This window comes from Halichoerus grypus, chromosome 2, assembly GCF_964656455.1.
Source record: "Halichoerus grypus chromosome 2, mHalGry1.hap1.1, whole genome shotgun sequence".
NCBI lineage: Eukaryota > Metazoa > Chordata > Mammalia > Carnivora > Phocidae > Halichoerus > Halichoerus grypus.
The window spans coordinates 80746872-80770691 of NC_135713.1; the positions used below are offsets into that span (position 1 = coordinate 80746872).

Here is a 23820-nt window from a genome sequence, read left to right on the forward strand (position 1 = left end):
TACAGTTTCAAAAATGAAGTAAGGACTCATTTTTGCATTAGTTATCCTTACTTTCTCCATTTTGGGGGGATGTAATCCGCTTTTATAGGCTTTGATTATTTTGCAAACAAGCGCTATTTAAGACAACATTTATGAGCCCATTATATGCAAGAAATGCCAAGATGAGAAAGGCACAGTGCTTACCCTCTGAGAGGTGATATGACTTGTATATAGATGACTGTAATATAAAATGCAAAGAGCTAAATTTCATGAGGTATTTATGAGAGTACAGTATTTGAAGAAAGTATTTCAGGAATAGTAATTAGTGAATGAGAGATGTTTCAGAGTAGAAGAAATATTTCATGTCTTAAAATTTAAACTTTATTTTTAATTAAGCAGTGAATGTTATTTTGAAAGATATGGAAAAAACAAAATCTGAGCAAAACCAAGTAACACATTGTAGTAAAGATTACTCTAAAAATAAGAAAAGGTTTCTTCTTTAGAGAGTCTTAGACTATAAACATTAAAATGTATTTCTCTCAGAGCCCAGCCACCTTTTGTTTTCTCAAAGTGTTGGCCTAATAGCAGCTGCAGCACAATTTTTAAAGCAATAGTCACTTATGTTTGTTGTAGTTAATTTCAACCTTTCAACGCATATTTACCTATAGAATTATAGATCTAGTGGTTATCTTATTTATTAAGTGTCTGACTGCCTAAGACTTGTTTTGAATTTCTGCAGAACATTTGGGTGAGGTGGTTTTGTCTATGCTTTACATTATGTAATAACAAAACTTTGGTTTGTTTTTTTTTGTTGGTAAGTGAATACTTCAGGCATTTTTCCATATATATTTCCATATGTATTTTTCCATATATTTTCTATCCAGTTTTAAAGACATGTCAGTATTAGGAAGATCTAAATATTAAAACATATAAATTAAGGGCCAGTTACACCATAAAATTAAAAAATTTTTTTTCCTTTTTACAGAAGTCCTAAAATAGTGAGTGTCCCTGTACCTTTAAAATATAAACAAAATTACAGTATTTTAGAAACATATCTTTGATATAGTATGTAGCTTTGTTAAATTTTTCTTTTGCACAAGTGTCTGAGTTAATATCATTTCCTTATTTTTGTTGTTGCCAGTTTTTTTTTAAATCCATTTTCTTGGTTTAGGTGCACCCTATTCACTTGAATACTTTTTCGGATGAATTTCTATGCCCCTCCAATGAATTTATTTCAGAGTTTAATCTGCACTTCATTTCTTTTTCTTCTGAATGTTTTTTTTTGTTTTTAAGATATTTTATTTATTTATTTGACAGAAATATAGTGAGAGAGGGAACACAAGTGGGGGGAGTGGGAGAGGGAGAAGCAAGCTTCCCACTGAGCAGGGAGCCTGATGTGGGACCTGATCCCAGGACCCTAGGATCATGACCTGAGCCAAAGGCAGATGCTTAACGACTGATCCACCCAGGCACTCCTCTTCTGAATGGTTCTTATTCAGAACTGGCAGTTTTGTTGACTCATTGATTAAATCGCAGTGGGATTCTTGAGTTTAAGAAGTCAACTCCAAAATATTGATTGTATAAGGCATCATTTTAAATGGGAAGGGATGTTGTTATATTTAGAATTGTTCAGGACTTTATACAAGCCTGGTGTCTATTGTATAGTATTTAACCACTATTAAAATAGAAACGGGGATTGTGAAAGAGCTAGCTTCTATGCCCTTCCAGTTCTGTGATTTATGTTTTGAATCTTTATTTAAACTTGCTTTAAATAATATTTCTTTTAGTGATCTGTAAATGGCCAGCACTGGAGGCTCGAAGTGTGAGTATGTGTATGTATGTTTGTGTTTCTCTGTGTGTAAAGCCAGGTTTACATCAACAAATATTAAAATATATGAATATTTTTATTAGAAACTAAACGGAGCCCTTCAACTACATGAAGAACAATGCCACAAGTCAGATTTCAGGTAGGGACTAAGTAATACCTGAGGTGTTAGAGCAAAATTTGTGGACAGTATTTCAAATGAATAAAATATAAGCTTATTTAAAAGCAGATATAGGTCTTTAAGTATATAGTTTGACCAAACATTAGTGCTAATTCTTTGTTAGTCTAGGCAGCTTTATAATTTTCTTACTGCTAATTTGTGCACCAATAAAAGATGGTAGAATCAACATCTGTTTTTCAGTGAAAGGAAGTTTAACTCTCATGCAGAAAAAGCAGTGTTTTCAGCATTTGTCATTTAAACAAATAGAAATGAATTTAACAAAATGTTATGTTCAGACAAAGCACCAGTTAAAATATTTTATGCTTGTTTTATTCTTATTCTAACATCAAGTCCTCCCTCCAGTGGCTGCTGTTACAGCATTTTCCTTTTTCACCTTATTTTGGAAAACAAGGAAAGATTACTGTTTTTTTCTCGGAATTAAAGCCCATTTTTGTGTCATGTTGAAAAACTGGCAGATGATACTCTGGGAAATAGTCTTTTGTGACTAGAGCCTATCTGTTAGTAGTCAAGGGGACAGATTATTCTTAATTGAATTCTTAGTCCTCATCTTTCATTTTCCAGTTGCTTATAACTGCCCTTTACGCCAGCATTAAAAAATTTTAATCACTTGTATATTCTCAAAGGCAAATTTTACTAGTTATACTTATTAGAGGCAATATACCAAACAATGAACAAAAGCATAAATGAGAATTGATATTTTCAGAAATGCATAGTTATATTTTTAAGTATTTTATTATAAAGTTGTTGGATGTTATTTTTAATAGAAGTTTTAAAAAATATTTACAGTTTATCTTTTTAAATAGCTGGTACCAAAGCTTTTGAGGAAATCAGTTTTTATTCAGAATATTAGTTCCATTTCAAAACAGGGAACGAATCAATTGGATTTTAGTGATAGCTTATTTGGTTGATATATAACTGCTCTGAAGTTTACTCAATACCTGTTTATTCTTTTGCCTTATGACTGCTTCTACTAGGATTTATTCACCAGCAGGACACCCAAATTTCTGACTAATTAGATGAGACTGGACTCTCAACATTACAATTAGAGGAAAATGCACCAAAGAGCAAATTATAGAAGGCAGCACTACTAAAATTAGTTATATTCTTTTTTTTAATGCTTTTCTTTATCATTTATATAAAAATATATTGTTGATAAATTAAAAAAATACATGCAGCTAGGGCCTATGTGTGATTGTGTGTATATTATATACTGATTCACAAGTGGCTACCCTATGTGTAATGCTTATGCAGGTTATAAACATAATGATATAATGAACAGCTGTAAATTCACTCAATCCAAGAATCAAAGCACTGTCAATAACTAAAATTGACTTATGTGTCTCTCCCCATCTCATGCCCTTCCCACTTCCCAGAGAGAAACACTATTCTGAATTTTGTGTTTTTCTCTTGATTTTTTTTTTTTTACTAAACTGTGATACCTGTAAATTGTTTTAGTTTAGTTTGTTTTTGAGCTCTGTATAAATAGTATTATATTGTATGTAGTTTCCTGAGACTTAGTTGTTAACTCATTATTTGAAAATTTGGAAACTTATCCATATTTTTGAGTGTGGCTGTGGTTTATTCACTTTCACTACTATATAGTGTTCATCTCTATTAATATATTACAGTAGATTTGCCCTCCTATAATTGGAGAACAGCCCTTTCCAGTTTTGGTTGCCAGACTCTAAGATGGTCCCCAATGATTTTTTCTTCTTGATATCCATGCCTTTGTGTAGACCCTTCCTGCATTGAAAAGGGTTGCCCTCTGTGCCAGTTCAGTGTCAAGGAAGTGATGATGAGACTTTGGCAGCTTTCCCCTTGCTCTCGTGGCTCTCTCTCAGAAGTCATGTCATGGTGATCCTCAAGCAGACCTCTGAAGAAGCCCATGTGGGAGATAATGAGGCTTCTAACAACAACCGGTATCAATAATTTATCTGTGTGAGTGAGTCACCTCTAGCTCTAGCCAGGCCTTCAGATGATTGCAGACCTGGCCAATATATCTTAACTGCAACCTCATGAGTCGGATTCAGAACCTTCCAGCTGGGCTGCTCTGAAATTTGTGATCTACAGAAACCATGAGAGATTATGATAAGTGTTTATTATTTTTGGCAACTACATTTTGAGGTAATTTGTTATGCACTTATAGATAATGAGTAAACTGGCTTTTGTGAAGACATGAATATTTTGTGAACATTACACACCTGTCTCCTGATGTGCATGTACAAGACCAAGTAATGAACAAAGATAGGAGATTGTTGGATTAAGATGATAAGAATGTTTAATTTGGTAATCTCATGCCAATTTTTCTAAAGTTTTTACCCTAATTTATATTTCATGGTTTGTTTTTATGGTGGTTGAAATTTTTTTTAAGTTTGTATGTTTGTTTGTTTGTTTGTGTATGTAGTCTCTACACCCAGTGTGAAACTTGAATTTACAAACCCAAGATCAAGACTCACATGCTCTTCTGACTGAGCCAGCCAGATGCCCCTACTAATTTATATTTTGATCAGCAGTGTGAATAAGAATCTTCCTCAAACTCCATTCTTTTTAACTTTTGGTATTGTCAGGTTTCTTAATTTTTTCTAGTCTAGAGAGTGTAAAATAACATCTCATCACATTTTTATTCCTTGCCCCAACATCAAAACAGTAGTCTATATTTTTCCCTAAAAGTTTAAAGTTTTGCTTTATGCCCTTAGTGCATTCAAAATTGATCTCTATGTATGGAGTCAGGTAGGTATCTTTTCTTTTCTTTCTTTCTTTCTTTTTTTTTTTTAACTGTATAGTTAATCAGTTGTCCCAATTATTGAGAAGTCCATCCTTTCCCCAGTGATATGTTAGTATCATCTGTGTCACATAAATCTGTTATGTGGATCTGTTTTATAGTTCTCTTCTATAGATCAGTTTATTTATTCCAATACTAATGACTTACTGTGTGAGTTATGGTGATACCTAATAAGGCAACTCTTCTATAATATTCTTCTTCTTTAGGTGTGTCTTAGCTATTCTTGGCTGTTCTTCTATAGAACATTTTGTATTAATTTTTCAAGTTCTGTTGGGTTTGAATGGAATTATATTGAATCCATTTATCAGAGGAAAACTGATATCTTTACGGTATTGGGTTTTTCTCTGAATATGATATATCTCTTCATGTATTTCAGTCTTCATTAATGTCTTCCAATAACATTTTATCATTTTGTGCATATAGGTTTAACACATCTTTTGTTAGATTTATTCTTAATATGTAGGTTTTTATCTTTTGCATTTATAAATGATGTCTTTTTTAAAAAACTATGCTTTATAACTGTTTTTTTAATAACTGATGTTGGTGGTATTTGTAAATACACTTTATTTTTATATATAAATCACTTTAGCCATCTTGCTGAATTCTCTTTTTATTCCTAATAAAAGACTTAAATATTCTTGTTTTTTGATTCTAGAAAATCTTGTTTCTTGGCTCTTATTTTGTTTTGTTTTTGTTTTATATAGTCATATTATCTGCAAATAAAAACTTCCCCTTTTCTTTTTTTTTTTTTTTTTAAGATTTTATTTATTTATTTGACAGAGAGAGACACAGCGACAGAGGGAATACAAGCAGGGGGAGTGGGAGAGGGAGAAGCAGGCTTCCCGGCGAGCAGGGAGCCCGATGCGGGGGTCGATCCCAGGACCCTGGGATCATGACCTGAGCCGAAGGCAGACGCTTAACGACTGAGCCACCCAGGCGCCCCAAAACTTCCCCTTTTCAATCCTGATACATTTTCATTTACTTTTCCATATTTTATTATACTAGTAGAACCTCTAGAAAACTTTGATTAGAAGTGGAAATAGTAAAGTGGTAATGATGGACATTCTTTTCTGGTACCTGATTTTAAAGAGAATGTTTTTAATATATTACTATGAAGAGCAGTTTTACCGTATTTCTGTTTTGTTTTGTTGAACCTCTTTATTATGTAAAGGGTGTTCCTTTTTTCTTACTTTGCTATGAGTTCTCTTCCAAAAATGAATCTTTTTGGATTTTATTGAATTTTATCAAATACTTTTTCTGCAGATATTGTTTCTTCCTTTATGATAATTTAGTGAACAGCATTTGTAGATAATTCTGAGTTTTGTAATGTACCTTCTAAGTTTAGTTATTCTCAACAGGAGGGTCACTCAGGGGACATAGCTATAATGTTGGAAGTGAAGTCTAGTTGTAAAATTGTTGACTCTCATGATCAGTGGAAGGGATTCTACCACTTTGTGCTTATGTAGACAATAGTAATGAGAGCCATCTGGCATAGTGTTTAAGCATAGGTCTAGTAACATAAATGTCTTAACATTCCACAAAGTGCCCTTGTGCTGACGACTTCAGTGCCACAGAGTTAATTTCCTGTAATTAATAGTGTGGCTAAGTAAGGGTTGTCTTTGTTGGGGAAAAAATATTTTACAGAAGCCAAGAGGGTTCAAAGCCCTTTGCTTTTAGAGCAAGAGAATTTTATTGTCCCAAGTCCTTTGTTAATTTAGGCAAGGTATGAATTATGTGTATTGTTTTCTGAATGAAGTAAATAACCACTGTAACTAATATGGTAGTTTAAAGTATTGACTTGAGATTTCACATTCCTAGCTCTCTTTTTTTAAGATCAGATTTTGTAGTATCACAGCAATATAGAGCCTTCCCAGATCTTTCTGAATTCATTGCCTGTTGGTTCCACGATTGGGTGTTGTTGAAATATGGTACGAACATGAAATTCTAGAAAGTACTATCACTTTATAAAGAATTGGGAAATTCTAGAAGGGAAAAAAATCCATTCTGAAGGCACTTAAATGAGAACATTACTCGTACTTAACACATTTAGGTAAAATCAGGCTTCACAGAGATTTTTCCCCTTAAATAATACAACAAGGAATGCACTGTCAGTAGACACTGATTATGAGTGGTACTTAAATGTCTTATTTGCAGTACAATTGTGATCTCCACAAAGCTTAACTTTACCTTTAAACTTTATTGCTGGTGTTATTAGTATAGTTTACTGGCATTAAGAGTAAATTGCTTGATTATATGCTTAAATTTTTCTGTTTTTGTTTGTATAGCAAATGGTATGTTTCTAACTTTGAAGTAAGTTAATACAATATGTGGGATCGATTCTGATAATAATGATTAATAATAATAATAATAAAGCAGTTATTATTAAATTTCATTCCTTGTTAGAAATTGGATAAAATTGGGGTGTTATTAAGTGGTATATGGTCAAGGAATTAACTAAATCATAACCAAAGTAAATCAGTGCATCATTGGAAGGGGTATGTAAGGAATAGTGACAGGCCAGGGAGGCAAATTACCATTGACAGAGAACCTGCAATGCACAGAACTAGAAGCAGCTGGACTAAAGCACTGTGATTTACAAAAACTTTATATATAACGTTTTCCTTTTATACCTAGGAAATACTGAGTTTGCCCCTAATGTCTAGGTAGAGCAGGTTCCTAGCCTAGCTCTGGTGGGAGGGATAGTAGGGTGGTAGGGACATTGGAAGAGAGAAGTTCTTTAAATGAGTCTGCCTAAAATCCACTTAGCACTCTTGTTTCATAAAAGGAATAGAGAAGAGTGCGTGAAAGGGGCAAGCCTTTTCCCTTTCTAGACTGTGCCTTGACATTTGGCATTATAGTTGTAGAGAAGAGATGGAAAGAGAGAACCATTTAATACACAGTGAGGTACACTCTTCCAGTGTATCTCTTTTGGACTATTGGAATCATCACCTCAAAAAGAAACCTCATACCCATTAGAAGTCACTCTTTACTCCCTACCTCCAACACCCAAAACGCAATAATCTACTTTCTCTTTCTGTGGATTTGCCTATTCTTGTCATTTCATATAAATGGAATTATCTGTGGTCTTTTGTAGCTGGTTTCTTTCACTTAATGTTTTGAAGATTATTCATGTTGTAGCATTTATCAGTACTTCACTTTTTATTAATGAATAATATTCTTGTGTATGGATATACCATAATTTATCTAATCATCACTTGGTAGACATTTACTTTCTGGGAATTATGAATAATGCTTTTAGGAACATTTGTGTATAAGTTTTGGTGTGGACATGTGTTTTCATTTTTCTTGGATATATACCTAAAGTGGAATTGCTAGGTCATGTGGTAAATCTGTTTAACATTTTAAGGAACTGCTAAACTTTTCTAAAATGGGTATATACCAATCTATATCCCAGCTAACAATGTATGAGGATTTCAATTTCTCTACATTCTCACCAATACTTGTTATTGTCTTTCTTGTTGATTATAGCCATGCCTTAGGGTGTGAAGTGGTATCTTATTGTTGTTTTGATTTTCATTTTCCTAATGACTAGTGATGCTGTTCATATCTTTTTTGTGCTTTTTAGTCATTTTCTTTGGAGAAATGTGTACTCATATCCTTTGTTCATTTTTTAAATTAGGTTATTTGTCTTTATTGTTGAGTTGCCAGAATTCTTTATATATTCTGGATACATCTTGTCTCTTAACATATGAAAATTTTTTTTACTTTCAGAAAAAAGTATTTAGAAAAGTACATTGTCACAGCTTGAATTTTTCAGAAGCAGATGCTGAGATAAATTTGGAGTGCAAGATGTTTATTAAAGATCAACACTTAGGAAAAGAAGGAGGACAACAGGATTGGTTGGAGAGAGAAGTTGAACTTAATGCAGGTCTGACAAAACCTCCACCAACCTGATGGTGAGCTCTGGAGCAAATATTGCCTGTCAGAGTTGTCTGCATTAGTCTGAAATGGCGGGGCCTTCATATTCCCACTTGACTCAGTTAGTGACTAAGCCAGTCAGCCTGGGAAAGGCATGATTTTGAGTGAGGCAACTCTCAGCATCTAAGGCAGACTCTGAAGTGGGGGAAAGTGGGACGCTCTTTGCTAACTGTACTCCCTGCCTCTGAGCAGCAAGTTCCCCTTGAAGGGGGCATCTGGGGTTTGGGTTCACCTTAGTGTCTATCATATGCATATTATATTTTAAAATCTAAGTTGAACCTTGAGTTCACATAATTTAGCAGAGATGCTGGTAAGCATATATATGGAATGAGAAAATTTGATGTAGGCTTTGCAAGTAAGTTACTACTGCTATTTCATAGTATTGGCTACTTTGAAATCTTATGAATATAGTAGTTTCTGCTAGTTTAATTTGGCCTGGAGTTATGTATATTAATAATATTGTTTATGTTTTATTGTTTATGTTTACCATAGAATTCAAAGTCTCTGAAGTAGCTTATGTGACATTTATACTTGACCCATATAAAAGAGGCTATTTGTTCGAGATACTCTGTTTTTCCAAAGTTTTGAGCATATCTTTTTGAGAATTATTTTGTCCTCAGCCATAGCTCTGCTATTTCTGCTCCATATTATGAAAACTTCATAAAAGACTGCTTAAATTCCCTTTTTTCTTTTTAGGGGCTTCAAAATCAAGAATTATCTTAGTCCTTGTTTAATTTCTTAGTTTGAGTTTTAGCATTGTTTTGAAGATATTCTAAGGATTTCATTCTAGCCTTGTTGAACTTGTCTTTTTGCTGGGCACAAAGCAATGTGAAAATTACCCAGGTGACTTCCAGTTTTGGAACCTGTTAAAAAGGCACAGTAGTGCATTATCAGTTTCTTCTAAAATCTTTGTATTTGGCATTCCTTAACTTTTGACTCTTTCTCTTAGACATTTGATTTACCAAAGTATTGTGAGGAATGATGAGGAGTAATTTTTATCAATCTTAACTCTGAACAGCAAACCAAATAGACTGAGACAATTTTGGTCGACATGTTTCATCTCTATATAATTAACTACGTCCAACTTGCTCAGACTCCAAATTGTAATACTTCCTGATAATATAAATTAATACACAAAAATGAAAACTTTCTATAGCATAAACTGTAAATTGAAACTGGAATACTTTAAGTAATTTGACTCCACCATGCAGGTAGAGGGAGCTCGTAAGAGCTTCTAAGTAGGAGTTAGAAGACCGGAGTTAGAATCCCCTTCCCCTTACCGTCTGGGATGCCTGAGCCAGGTTATTTAGCTTTTCAAAGCTCAGGATACTTCTGAGTAATAGGGATATTTTCACTGTAATTTGAGTAGATCTTTTGGTTTCTCGAAACTCTCTGTACCAATTCACTCACTGTACTTTCTTCCACAAGTTGGCTACTATTTGCTGGATTTCCAGAGCCTGACTTAGTAAGCATAGATTCTTTGAGCTCCAAAGGTCGTAGGGAATTAACCCAGTTTTACTTGTCTTGTGATATATGTTATACTTTCATCATTGTATTCAGAATGTGAGGTGGAAAGGCCTTCTATTGCAAAATCATCTATATCTAGTTCCTATTTAATACCTACCTAAAAACAAACAGACGTAGAAAACTTAGGCGTCTGTGTATTTTCCTATACATATTATAAATGCTCATGCCATATTTTGAGCAAACAGGACAACTAAGAAATATTCTACTGTTTCATGTTTTGAAATGCTGACTGGATAAAGATTACAGATGACAAGTTATTTATAGCTTTATTTATACATGGTGGATTCTCTGTTGGAATCATAGGAGGAAAGAAGATATGATAATTGCTTTGTGTAGTTCACAGAATGAAATTGCAAACTGAGATGTTTTGAATCTAGTTTATACTATAACCATTTCTAGGAAACCATATTTAAACAGCACTGGTTATCATGAAGTATACAACATGTCAACTGTGTCCCAATTCACGTCAGTAAAAACCTTCTACCACTTTATTCCCTATAACCTAACCTCCATCAGATAATACTAAATAAACTATGTTGAGTGCACATATTAATATATATCAAATGTATCAGACGGCTTGCTGGCTGCATTTTCAGTAGTGTTTATCTGTGGTCATGCAGGTTATAACTCTGAATTTTTATTAGGAAAACTAAATTGAGAATTTATAATGTTCCTGATTTAGCTTCACCAGCTGTGCCACAGCCATGGAAAATAACTCGAGAGGGTAAAAATCTAACAGTGAATAAGAGAGCAACAGACAAATTGCTTTTGCTTCATGCTTACCTGCTTTGCATCTGCTGCTAGAATGTTTAGGATCACAGATAATAATTAGTAGTCTCTTAACTTGTATATCATCACTTCAGTAAATTACGACATGTATTTTTTGGTTATCTCATATAAAATAAGAATATGATTATTAATTGCTGTGAGAATCTTGAGAATCTTCAAAATGACTCTTTAAAATGTGCATCTTCTTTTTTTCCCATCTATCTTTTACTCATTCATTTTTAAATTCAACAAGTACCCAGTGAGTTCTAAACATGCCAGACATGTGCTAGGGACAGACATGGTACCTGTCCTCAGGGAGATCAAAATCTAAAGGGGGAATGTGTTATTAAACATTGTACAGTATTTAGAGCTTTTTTCCCAGGTTTTTTTTTTTTTTTTGAGATATAATTGACATTTAATACTGTGTAAGCCTAAGGTGTACAATGTAATGATTTATATAGGTATATATTGCGAAATGATTCCACGATAAAGTTGATTAACATATCCGTCACCTCACGTGGTTAACCATCTTTGTGTGTGTGTGTGTGATGAGGACTTTTAAGATCTACTCTCTTAGCAGTTTCCAAGTATGCAATGCAGGATTGTTAATTGCAGTCACTATGCTGTACACTAGGTCTCCAGAACTTTAAAATGTGAATCTTGAAAATTATTTTAGCACCAAAAATATTTTATAATGTCACTCATTAAAACAGTCACAATGAAATAATAGTATAAATCATTCTGTTTAGAAATCAGACAATTTGGAGCCAATGAAAAATAACCTAACTGCTTATATTTTAGAAGAAATACTGGGTTGGCAGAGGGATATAGTGAACAGTGCAAGAAGTCCCTGTAGATAGTTAATTTAGTTGTGGAATTGTTAACAGAGAGCAGTGCATGGGGTCTCTCATTATGAACATTTCTCTTCAGTTTCTGCTATAGGATGGTGTATAATAGGGAGTTGCTGGTAAAACCTGTGCACAAACTTGTGGGACTTGACAGATAAGACTAATATCCTACATATGAATAGATAAACCTTACAAATAATGCTTTTTTATGACAGTGATATAATTATCAGTATAGGTCTTACATATTTTATAAGGAGCTATTTTGACAGTTTGTTTTGGTAGCTAGAGAGTTAGGCCCCCACCTGGGCCGTGACCTTGTCTCTTTTAACTCACCACTGCACCCTGGTATCTTACACATCACCCACCATACAAACTACAAGAGTTTCTTGAAGGAATGTAGACACATTGTAGTCCTATAGATTTATAGAGTTTTCAGTTACCTGTTCATAGAAAAAAAATAGCAACCTCTTCCCCGCTAAGTGAGAATGCCTTCCCAGTCAAAAATATTCTCATATTTTAGTTATTCCTATTAGAAAACCTCCGTTGACAAACAGCGTTACTGCTAGTAATAGCAATGATCAGCTATACGTACCTTCTATAACACTAATTCTTGAGCTACATTTGATAAATGAGGAAACTGAAGATTTTGGGTATTGTTTTGTCCCTGGCCACAGAGCTATTATTAAATGGTGAAGCCATGATACATTTATAACAATTAAAAAATATATAAGCCAGCATACCTTGAGCACTTAATTACATATCAGGTACTATGCTAAATATTTTACATTTAGCCTCACTGTAACAGTATGAGGGAAACATGATTATCATTGCCATTTTTCATATTTGAAAATAAGGGACAGAGAAGTGAAATAATTTGTCAAGGGTACATGTAGTTAATGGTGAAGCCAGAAGGTCTTTCCTCTTATACCACCCCCCATACCTCCAGTTAGAATTGAGATAAGGGCAATATGATTTATGACTCTTTGGAACATTCATAGTTTAAAAATATTTTCAGTGTTATTTATACTTTTTTTAAAAGATTTTATTTATTTATTTATTTATTTGACAGAGAGAGAGAGAGAGAGAGCACAAGCAGGCAGAGTGGCAGGCAGAGGGAGAGGGAGAAGCAGGCTTCATGCTGAGCAGAGAGCCTGGGACGCTGGGATCGTGACCTGAGCCGAAGGCAGACGCTTAACTGACTGAGTCACCCAGGCACCCCTCAGTATTGGTTTTTTAAAAATATTTTCTGCTATACTCTGTTGATTATGAAAATGCCTCAGTTTTTAAAGATAATTATAAAATATTCCTCTGAATGGAAACTGAGGTTTGCTTTGTGGATAGCAAATAAATTGGGTTCCTCAATCAGAGGAATATTCAGTTTCATTTTATTGTTGTCATGAATGTAGTTTTTATATAATTTCATTAACAGTCGTGGATTGACTAAATTAGTTTAATTTTTTCCATTGTGTTGCATTTTTGTCTTTCAAACTTTAGGAATAGTGGGGTTTTTTTTGTTTTTTGTTTTTGTCTTCTTTTTTTTGTCTTTGATGGTTTTGGGAATAAACCATCTATTTATAGTGTAAATGCCTTCCCTTTGGCCAAAATAGAGCAGAATTAGATTTTTAACGAATCATAATTTTATATTATGATTGTTTACTGGAGTGCCATTTATAGAGAATGGCTTCCAGACATTGAATTTGACATAGTTTCATTTTTTAAAGGGCTAATTTTCTCCCTTAAAGTTGTATTTTGAATTACACCAGAGGTAACTTAGTTACTTTATATGTATTTTTCTCCTTCTGACTGACTGTTTTGGAAGGAAGACATTCTGACCTTGTAATTGGCACATGCTTATAGTTTATTTTAAAGGAAATTTCAGGCTTTTAAAACTACCTGAAGATATTTTTTAAAAAACATTAGATGATAGAGAACTAAACTTACATAGTAAATTTAGCTAAATTAAATGCAGTGACTTTAGGTATCTGTATGTATAAGGTATTGTGTTTGGTGACACGAGAGATATAAAGATGACAAAAACTTGATACCTCCATCCTGGGGCTTGTAATCTGTTAGCTGACCCAGACAAATACATAAATAACTATAATGCAAGGCAGGCTACGATAAGTACTATGGTATAGGCATCAACAAAGTACAGTGGGAAATCAGAATAGAGAAATTAATCCCAACTGGGAGGATCTAGGAAGTTCTCATGGAATAGGTAGGATTGAGTAGAGCTTAATTTATTGCTTTCATTCATTCTAGACTGTCTTCTGAAGATTGATGTCTATTTCCTTGAGCTCTTTAATTTTGTTGCCAATTTGGATAAGCATGGCACAAATCCAACAGGGAGGTCCAGATGAAAAAGAAAAGACTACAGCACTGAAAGGTACATACTTAATTTGCTTTTTCAGGGTATTTTCATTGTGCCTAATGAAGGCACAGGAATATTTAGGTGATCATCCATTCATTTCAATTCTAAAATAAGAATGTGAGTATTTAATCCATTTGTAATTCTTTGTATTCCTCATAACAACTCTTTCAGTATCTGAGATGTAGTATGTACTCAGTAAATAAATCACAGAATCATGTAATTTTATAACTGTAGGAATTCATAAGCCTTTTCTTATCCAAAATCATATATTTAATGGTAAAACTAACACTGTAGGTCTCTTGAGTTAAGACTATTGCCTTTATCATAGTTTGTTGATCAGAATGTCATGCTAGGCTAGGAAAATGATCTGCCTAATAATCCAGTATTCTATCTTTGTGGCATTAATTAGGGATTTTTTTTTTCTAAAGATTTTTTATTTATTTATTTGAGAGAGAGAGAACGAGAGACAGAGAGCATGAGAGGGAGCAGGGTCAGAGGGAGAAGCAGACTCCCTGCTGAGCAGGGAGCCTGATGTGGGACTCGATCCCGGGACTCCAGGACCATGACCTGAGCCGAAGGCAGTCGCTTAACCAACTGAGCCACCCAGGCGCCCAAATTAGGGATATTTTTTGAAAGGCTCAACATGTTAACACCTCAGAGTGAATCTACCCTAGACTTTCTTTGGGTATTTTGAGTTCTAGACTTTTTTTTAAGTCTGCAGGCTAAAAGAATTTTACTCCTAAAATAAGTGTGCTTTGTTGAACTGAAAGATCTCTTCAATGGATTTTCTAAATATTGAGATGCCAACTATGCCAGATAATGAGTCTCTTTACTTGTTCAATGTAGAGTCTTTGTGGTCTTCATGATGCTTTGTAGGTAATGTCCCAGCCCATCTTGACTGCAGCCATTTTTCTGAATCCCTCACTGCTATCCTACCCTGCTTTATGAGGCTGGATGATGAAGATACCTCAGGAATCTCTCCTACTACCTTTTCTCTCTTTTCATGAAAGCCTAAACCATGTATATGATAAAGCAGCCAGTTTCTTAGCTTACAATTTGCCTCATCTTGTCCCTGCTTTTAGAGCCAATGTTCTATCAAGGGGGTGGTGTAACTAGCCCTTACCTTCAAAAATGGAAAATGGCTAAGAGCATTGCTTTCTCCTCACAAATGTGAGAGACGATGATGTATTGGATTAGGGTGGTAGCAAAGAGGATGATGACAGATTCTGGTTATGTTTTGAAGGAAGAGATGACATGATTTTCTGTTGGATTAGACATGGGATGTTAGAGGAGAAATCAAGATAAATTTGAAGGTTCTTGGCCTAAAAAGCTCTAAGTTAGATGCTGTGTATTAAGAAAACTGGGAAAGCAGGTTGTGGTGATGGGTAGTGAAAAGCAAGAGTTAGGTTTTAGACATATTAAATATTAAACTGAGATGCCACTTAAACAGAAAGGTAGAAAAGTTCAGTATGGAGTTTGGGAGAGCATTTGGGTTAGAGATAAAAGTTCTAGGAATCATTAGCATGGACGTAATATTTAAAGGACCAGAGGTCCTAATTGAGATCACCAGGGATGTCAGTATAGACAGAAAAGAGATCTGAAGATTGAACCCTGGGGCATCTCAGCTCTAGGGTCAGGAAGATGAAGAGGAACCAGCAAAAGAAGCTGAAAATGAATTTCTAGTAAAATAGGCTAAGAACCAAGAGCAAGAGAGAGATCCTGAACACCAAATGAAGAAAATGGGAGTAATTCATTCAGTTATGATAATGATTCAGGTTAGACAAGGACTGAGAAATTACTTTTAGATTTGATGACGTGGAGGTCATTGGTGATCATCACAAAGAGCTGTTTTCACGAATTGGTGGATATGAAAGCTATACTGAAGAGCTTCCTTATAAAATGGGAAGAGAGGAATTAGAGACAGCTATGGACAATCCTCTAGAAGGTTTCAGTGTATGCTTGTATGCTGCTGGAAATGACTAGCACTCTCAGAGTAATGATTGATTTAGGAGAGAGGACAAGGAATGTGTGTGAGTTTCTTTCTAAATAGACTCACTGGGTTTCCTAAATAGATTTTGTGCATCTTCAGCCTTACTCGATAATGTGAAAATTACATTTTCCAAATAGTCGTTCCAATTTCCACTTCCTCAAGCAATATATAAGAGTTTACATAGGTCTTCTGGATTTTAAAGCTACTACAATTATGTAAAAAGAGTATGGATAGGGTCTAAAGATGGAATTGTCTGGATTCGAACTCAGGTGTTTGTACTTACCGTGAACTAGCTGCTTAGCTTCTCGGAATTCATTGGTACTATAGGAATAAGAGTGCCTGGTACATGTGAGCTTATAACAATTAATGAAGGAGTTAAACTGGAAATACTAGAAAATAAAGTGGCAGTGCATAGCAAAGTATATTTAGAACAAAGTGTCAAACTGAATTAAACTTATCTTTAAAGAAATCTACTTATCAGTTTTATCTTTTATGGACTATGCTTTTAGTGTCATGTCTATGCATCCTTTGCCTAACCCTGGTTTGTGAAGATTTTCTTCTGTGTTTTCTTCTAAAAGTTTTATAATTTTAGATTTTACACTTAAATTAATGATACATTTTGAGTTAGTTTTTATATAAGGTAGGAGATCTAAGTCAAGTTGTGTGTTTTGTTGGTTGGTTTTTTGGGACCTGTTAATGTCTATTTGCGCCAGCGCCATTTGTGAAATAGAGTATCTTTCCACCATGGAATTACTTCTTCCATCTTTGTCAAAAATGAATTGGGTATATTTGGGTGTTTGGGTGGCCTTGTTTTGGGTTCTCTGTTTTGCTCCATGGATCTGTGTCTGTCTCTTCTTTAATATCACACTCAATTGATTACTGTGCTAGTATATCTTAAACTCGAGTAGAGTGATTCTTCCCATTTTATTCTTTTTCAAAATTGTTTAACTATTAGCTATTCTAGGTTGTTTGCGCTTCCATATAAATTTTAGAGTAAAATTATATCTGCAAAAAATATACTGAAATTTTGATAAGAATTATATTTAAACCTATAGATGAATATGGGGAAAATTGACATCTTTATTGCGTCTTCCAATCCATGACATGGTAGGTCTCTCATTTATTTAGATCTTTGATGTCCTTCATCAGCATTTTGTAATTTTCAACATGTAAGTTGTAAACATTTGTTATTAGATTTATACATAAGTTTTAATTATTTAGAGTGATTATAAACAGTGTTGTGTTTTTAATTTCAGTTGCCACATGTTTACTGATATTTTATGGAGATATAATCAAGTTTTATGTGTTGATATTATATCTTATGAGTTTCCTAGAGTCATTTAATAGTTCTAGGAATTTGGGGGGTAGATTCCTTGATATTTGATTATGTAAACCATCATGTCATTTGCACATTGGACAGTATGCCTTTTATTTCCTTTCTTACTTTTTTTGTACTTGCTAGGATTCCTAATACTATAACATAGTAAGAATAGTGAGAAAATGGACATTCTCTCCTTGTTCACCAGGGGTAATAGTGAATGGTGACACTCCCATTTTACCCCTTTATTTTTAGACCTGTAAATTATGGCTAGGGGGAAACAGCTGACATTGGACACTGATTCTGAGTATGTACAGCCTTCTGGAGAATCTTGCTCAGCCCAGCAAGGTTCTCTCACCTCGCTGGCAATGTAATGAATCTTCAAAAGGCCATTTCACCATTCTCTCAAACTAGCTGTTTCAGGATAGTGGGGAAAATGGTAAGACCAATGAATTTCATGAGCATGGGACCATTGCTGCCTGTCTTTTGCTGTGAAGTGAGCTCCTTGATCAGAAGCAATGCTATGTGGAATACCATGATGGTAGATAAGGCATTCTGTAACTCCACAAATAGTAGATATGGCAGAAGCATTACATGTGGGGAAGACAAATCTGTAGTCAGAGAAAGTGTCTATTCCAGTAAGAACAAAATGTTGCTTTTTTTTTTTTTTAAAGATTTTATTTATTTATTTGTCAGAGAGAGAGAGCACAATAAGGGGGAGCGGCAGGAAGAGGGAGAAGCAGGCTCCTTGATGAGCAGGGAGCCCGATGTGGGACTCAATCCCAGGACCCTGAGCCGAAAGTAGACATTTAACCCACTGAGCCACCCAGGCATCCCCAGAATGTTGCTTCTTTCATGATGGAAGTGGTCTGATGTAATCCACTGTGACCAGGTAGCTGACTGATCACTTTCGGGAATGATGCCATATTGGCTTAGACTAAGTGTTGTTCTTTGCTGCTGGCAGATTGGACAATCAGTAATGGCTGTAGCCAGGTTGGCTTTGGTGTGTGTAAGTTCATAGTGACGAGACCATGCATAACATCCATCTCTGCCACCGTGGCCACTTTGTTCATGAGCCCATTGGGCAATGAATGACAGGGGTGGCTGGGGAGAGAGGCTGACTGGTCTCCACAGAAGGAGTCATCTTATCCACTTGATTATTAATATCTTCCTCTTTTGAGTCACCTTTTAGTGAGCATTAATTTCCTTGGCACCAGTTTTCCATTCCTTCCAGGTCCCTGACCATCCATTGTTCCATACCCTTAATATTTATTCCCACACGTGTTCTCTGGATTTCTGTCTTTATAAATTAGAAAAACCAGGTAGTTCTTTTGTTGTGTTGGGTGTTGTGTACCTCCTTATGAGTCACACTTTATACCTCACCTTTAGTGGCCTGCTGTGACTTGAGTGTAGTTGAAAGTCTAGATGCAAAGAGGGCTTTGGGCTGTGGGTCCTGAAAAGAATCAGCTTTTTTTTTTCTTTCTTTTATTTGAGAGAGCAAGAACGAGCGAGGGGGAGGGGAAGAGGCAGAGGGAGAAGCAAGTGACTACCCGCTGAGCAGGGAGCTCGATGTGGGGCTCGATCCCAGGACCCTGAGATCATTACCTGAGCTGAATGAAGTCAGATGCTTAACCCACTGAGCCACACAGGCGCCCTGAGAATCACCTTTCTTGCCTGGCAACAGCCTCAGGGGAGGGCATTACAGTTTCCTTAGGCAACAAAGGTTAATTTTCCCAGACTAAGGTAGAGAGACCACTTCTACTGAGGGTGGGAAAGCTTCTTCATTGACAAAGAATTATCAGAATTTAGAGAGTCATTGTCTCCAGCTGCATCAGGGTTTTCCCACATGTCCCCATTCCAATTTGCAGGACCCCGTTCTTTCTCAGTCAGTGTCCTCACTTTAACAATGGACACTTGTGAGGCTGGTAGTTCTGCTTGCATTATAATTCAGCTAGTTGCAGGATGAGACTCTGTGTTTGATTTTTAACAATCTCAGCCCTTCAGCTACAAGAGATAAGGGTTACCTTCAGGGCACACTTAGAAAATTAGAGGTTATTTATGCTGTGCTTGAGCTCGGTATTTGAATTCCTGAATTTGTCCATTTTTTCCACTTCCTTGTCCAGTGACCTTAGGAGCAACCAGCCAATTTCATTATGTTGTTAGTTTTCCAAAAGTGTTTGAAAGTGTCATGTACATACTCATCCAGATTCAAATGTCAAATCTCATCCAGAAACACCTTCACAGACACACTCAGAGGAAGGTTTAACCAAATATCTGGGTATGGCATGGCTCCGTCAAGTTGACACATAAAATTAACCATCCCATTCCTCTGTCTTTGGACACTTCGGTTGTTTCTTGGCTATTGTGAATAATGCTGCCATCAACCTGAGTGTACAGATGTCTGTTTAAGTCTCTGTTTTCATTTCTTCTGGGTATCAAGTGGTATTTTTATCCATTTATTGCATATGCTTAGTTGAAGTTTAGAATTCTAGTTGCTGAATCACTTTAATCACCAGAGGCATGTTTTAGAAAAAACACTTGTGTTACATCTGATGCATATTTAAGTTATATGGATTCAGTCATACTGTATTTTATAGGTGAATAAAGGTATTTTTAATGGAAATGTTTTATTATACTTGATTTTTGCCTAATCCACTGCCTTTGGAACCCAGTGTCTATGTAAAATGCAGCTTATAGTATTGCTTTCTTTTTAAAAAGCAGGAAAAATAATTTCTGACATTTTCTTTCTACATGTCTTCTCAATGCTAATGAAATAAAAAAGTACCTATATCTGGTTCCTTTGTTAATAGAGAAGTTTGAAGAATGCCTATTTATTTAGTTTTCATTTTGTCATTCATAGGAACATATCAAGCAGAGCAAAAGCATATTTCTATATTTATAACTTTATAAGGTAAGGAAGAGAGGGGGCAGAATATTTTAGGGTTGATATGGCACATAGAGTAAGTATGGTGATTTTGAAAGAGCATTGAGTTAGATATTGGAAACTACATCTATTCCATTAACCCCACTGTACTATTAAGGTATAATTTTGGACAAGCCATTTTTCCTCTCTGAGCTCATTTTCTCATCTGAAAGACAGTGAAGGTGATAATACATGCTACTATATTATAGGGTTGTCATGATCAAGTGAGATAAAGTATGTGAAAACTTTAAATTGGTATGTAGATGTTAGGTGGCATTTTATGATCTGAGCTGATAGGCAAAATGGCTGTTAGACATAATATATCTGCTTATATATTAGATGGTTGCTGTGTGTCTGATTAAAAGATTTCTAAGTTTTGAACTGTAGATGACTATAGTGAAGGAGCCTCAACTCATTGGAAAGAAAGAAGAATTTTCTAGCCACTCCAAGCCCTTTTTGCTATTAAAAAATCTTCTATTTTACTCTGTTTTGCAAAGAATTACATGGTGTTCAGAAATTCACTAATGAATCAGAAATTTGTCAGCCTATATCCCTTTTTTAGCCTGGTATGTATATTATGTGACATTTCCATTTTACTAGAGAATTTGTAAACATTTTTTATTTTTGAATTTTGAAGATGTTATATTTTTATGTGAGTCGAGGTTTATTTGATATAGCAGTTTGAAGAGTACTAAAAAATGATTTTTTTGATGGCTTATCTTTCTGTCCTACAAAAAGAGACTAGAGACTGGAGGTAGACAAACTACTTTTTTCTTTGGCATATTTTGATGTTCCATACAGATGGATTTGTTATATCTCTGTAAGAGATAGAAATAAAGTGTTTCTTCTGAGATAATTCTTTTGTAGGAAAAGGGACTAGTTTGCTTTATTACATATCCTAGAAGCTGGTTTCTCTTCAGGAACTTGAGTTAGAATGCAAAATCTCGAAACCTAAACTTTTTAAAAAAAATCTTTTCTTTGGAACAATAAATTTGAAGTTTATCTTTTTGTTTTTCTGAGTTTTGATAGAACTCTCTTATGACATATAGTAAGAATTTTTGCCTCATCCTATAATAAGAGCCTAAAAGATATCATTAAATACTTGTTGACAGACTGATTCTAGGCTGGGGCAGGGAAAAGATAAGCCTAGAGCAAGCATCTTGTGGTAACACAAAATAAAGGAATATTTAAAAAACAAAAAGATAAGAGCATGTCAAACAGTTATAGGAGCCAGCTGGAGGAGCTTACAACTGTGGCCATTGCTGGAACAATTTGAGCAACAAAATAAATGATGTAGTATTTATTGTAACCCAAAGTATATAATAAATATCCGTCATTCAATACTGATATAAATAAGATTGAATAACTGTATAAATGGAGGAAGAGAGACAAAAATTTCATACAGAAGAATTACAAATAATATATGTAGATATTCTCTACTCCACAAGGTAGAGTGTAATTCCACCTCTTCCTCTTTGAATGTGGGCTAGACTTACTCACTTCCAAGGAATGAATAGATTATGGAAAGGGAAAAATAGTAACTTCATAGCTGAGAAGTCTGGCAGACACTGTTGTAGCCAACTGATGGAGATTAACATCCCCAGTGATGTCCCTTGGATATCACGTTCCCCTTGATATGATGTGATAAAAGGGGCAGTTTACCTCTGTGGTAATCTTTCTAAAAACCTGTAACCCTAGTCTAATCACAAAATTAAAAAAAAAAAAAATCAAACACACCTAAACTGAGGGTCATTCTATAAAATACCTAAGCAGTATTCCTCAAAAGAGTCAAGATCATGGAAAAGAGGCAAAGACTGGAATCTGTCACAGACCAGAGGAGATTGGCAGACATGACAGCTGCATGCAGTGTGGTATCCTGGATGGAATCCTGGAATAGAAAATGGACATTAATGGGAAAACTGATGAATAATTTCTGGGCTTAGTTAATAGGAACATACAGATGTTGGTTTCTTCACTTTCACAAATGTACCCTGGTAATGTAGGATGTTAACAATAGGCGAAACTGGGTAAAGGACATACAGACACTATCTGTACTTTCTTCCAACTTTTCTGTAAATCCAAAATGATTTCAAAATAAAATGTTTATTTAAAAAACTTTGTTGACAATTTTTTTTATTGTATGGAAATCAAATGGTGTGAAGAATAAAAACTGCTTTGTGTTAACCACATTTTCTCCAGTTAGCATGTTGTATTTTAATATTGTGCTTTTTCCTATAAAAATGGAATAATGTGCTATATTACCCCTATTTAAATTTGTAAGTTTCCTTATTCATAAATAGTAGTTTCATCTTTATATAAGATTTAGTGACCATTTAAAAGACCCCAAACTTTAAACTATAGATGGACGTTAGTAAGATAAAAATTAATAGCTGAATATTTTGAGAGGAAGAAGTTAATAATTTACTGTAGTGGTACATGAGATCTAAAATTGTGATTGTTTTGGAAATTACGATTTTGAAAGTACTTTTGATATTGTCATGATATAGCACTTGGGGAACTTAAAATTTAAAAAATTATCAATAAGGCAACACATAAAAAGTAATCTGGTAGAACAAAAGAATACTTAAAATAATCAGAAATATAATCTTTGTTATTAACTTTGTTATTAAAATATAACTTTGTTAAGAAAATGAATGTAAGCGCATTTCATATTCTTTTCTAGATTTATTATCTAGGATTGATTTGGATGAGCTAATGAAAAAAGATGAACCACCTCTTGATTTTCCTGATACCCTGGAAGGATTTGAATATGCTTTTAATGAAAGTAAGTGGTTGTATGCTACATACAAGATTTAGTTATGCTAATAGAATCATAGGACAGATATTATTCGCTATTTTTATTTGAAAGTTAGAATATTTTATGTATTTCATTTAAGAAATAATGACTTCTCCCTTCGCGGTGAAATTCTTCACTCAAGCAAAAGAACCAAATTGTAATTTCCCATAATTGTCAAGTCACTTAAACCAACAGACATGAATTTGATTTGACTGAATGTATTTCAACCCTGAGCTTTCAACTCTCTGGCATCCAATTAGAACTCCAATTAAGTTATATAGAAAGATGCTACTTTTTCACATATTTAAAGTTAAATGGCTAGCAATTATCATCTGTGATAATATTTTAAAGCATAACACTCAGTTTTCCATGATTTTTTTAAAATCCATCCTTAATTTAAAATTTATTTTATTTTTTTAAAGATTGATTATTTATTTATTTGAGAGAGAGCGAAAGCAAGAATGAGAGAAAGAGAGACAGGGAGAGAGAAGCCGACTCCCTGCTGAGCAGAGAGCCCGACACAGAGCTCGATTGATCCCAGGATCCCCAGATCATGATCTAAGCCAAAGGCA

General features: G+C 34.6%; 1 protein-coding gene across 8 annotated transcripts in view; it reads left to right on the plus strand.

Moving 5' to 3' along the window:
• ARB2A (ARB2 cotranscriptional regulator A) overlaps positions 1 to 23820 on the plus strand; it is a 405509-nt gene that overhangs the window by 18590 nt on the left and 363099 nt on the right. For 6 of the 8 annotated variants that reach the window (XM_036094063.2, XM_036094058.2, XM_078067067.1 and 3 more), the window contains exon 2: positions 23135 to 23236. In XM_036094063.2, the coding sequence (XP_035949956.1) occupies positions 23135 to 23236 (102 nt within the window). Of the gene's footprint in view, positions 1 to 14111; positions 14236 to 23134; positions 23237 to 23820 lie in introns of all 8 variants that reach the window. The other 2 variants (XM_036094062.2, XM_036094059.2) reach the window with 1 other exon arrangement.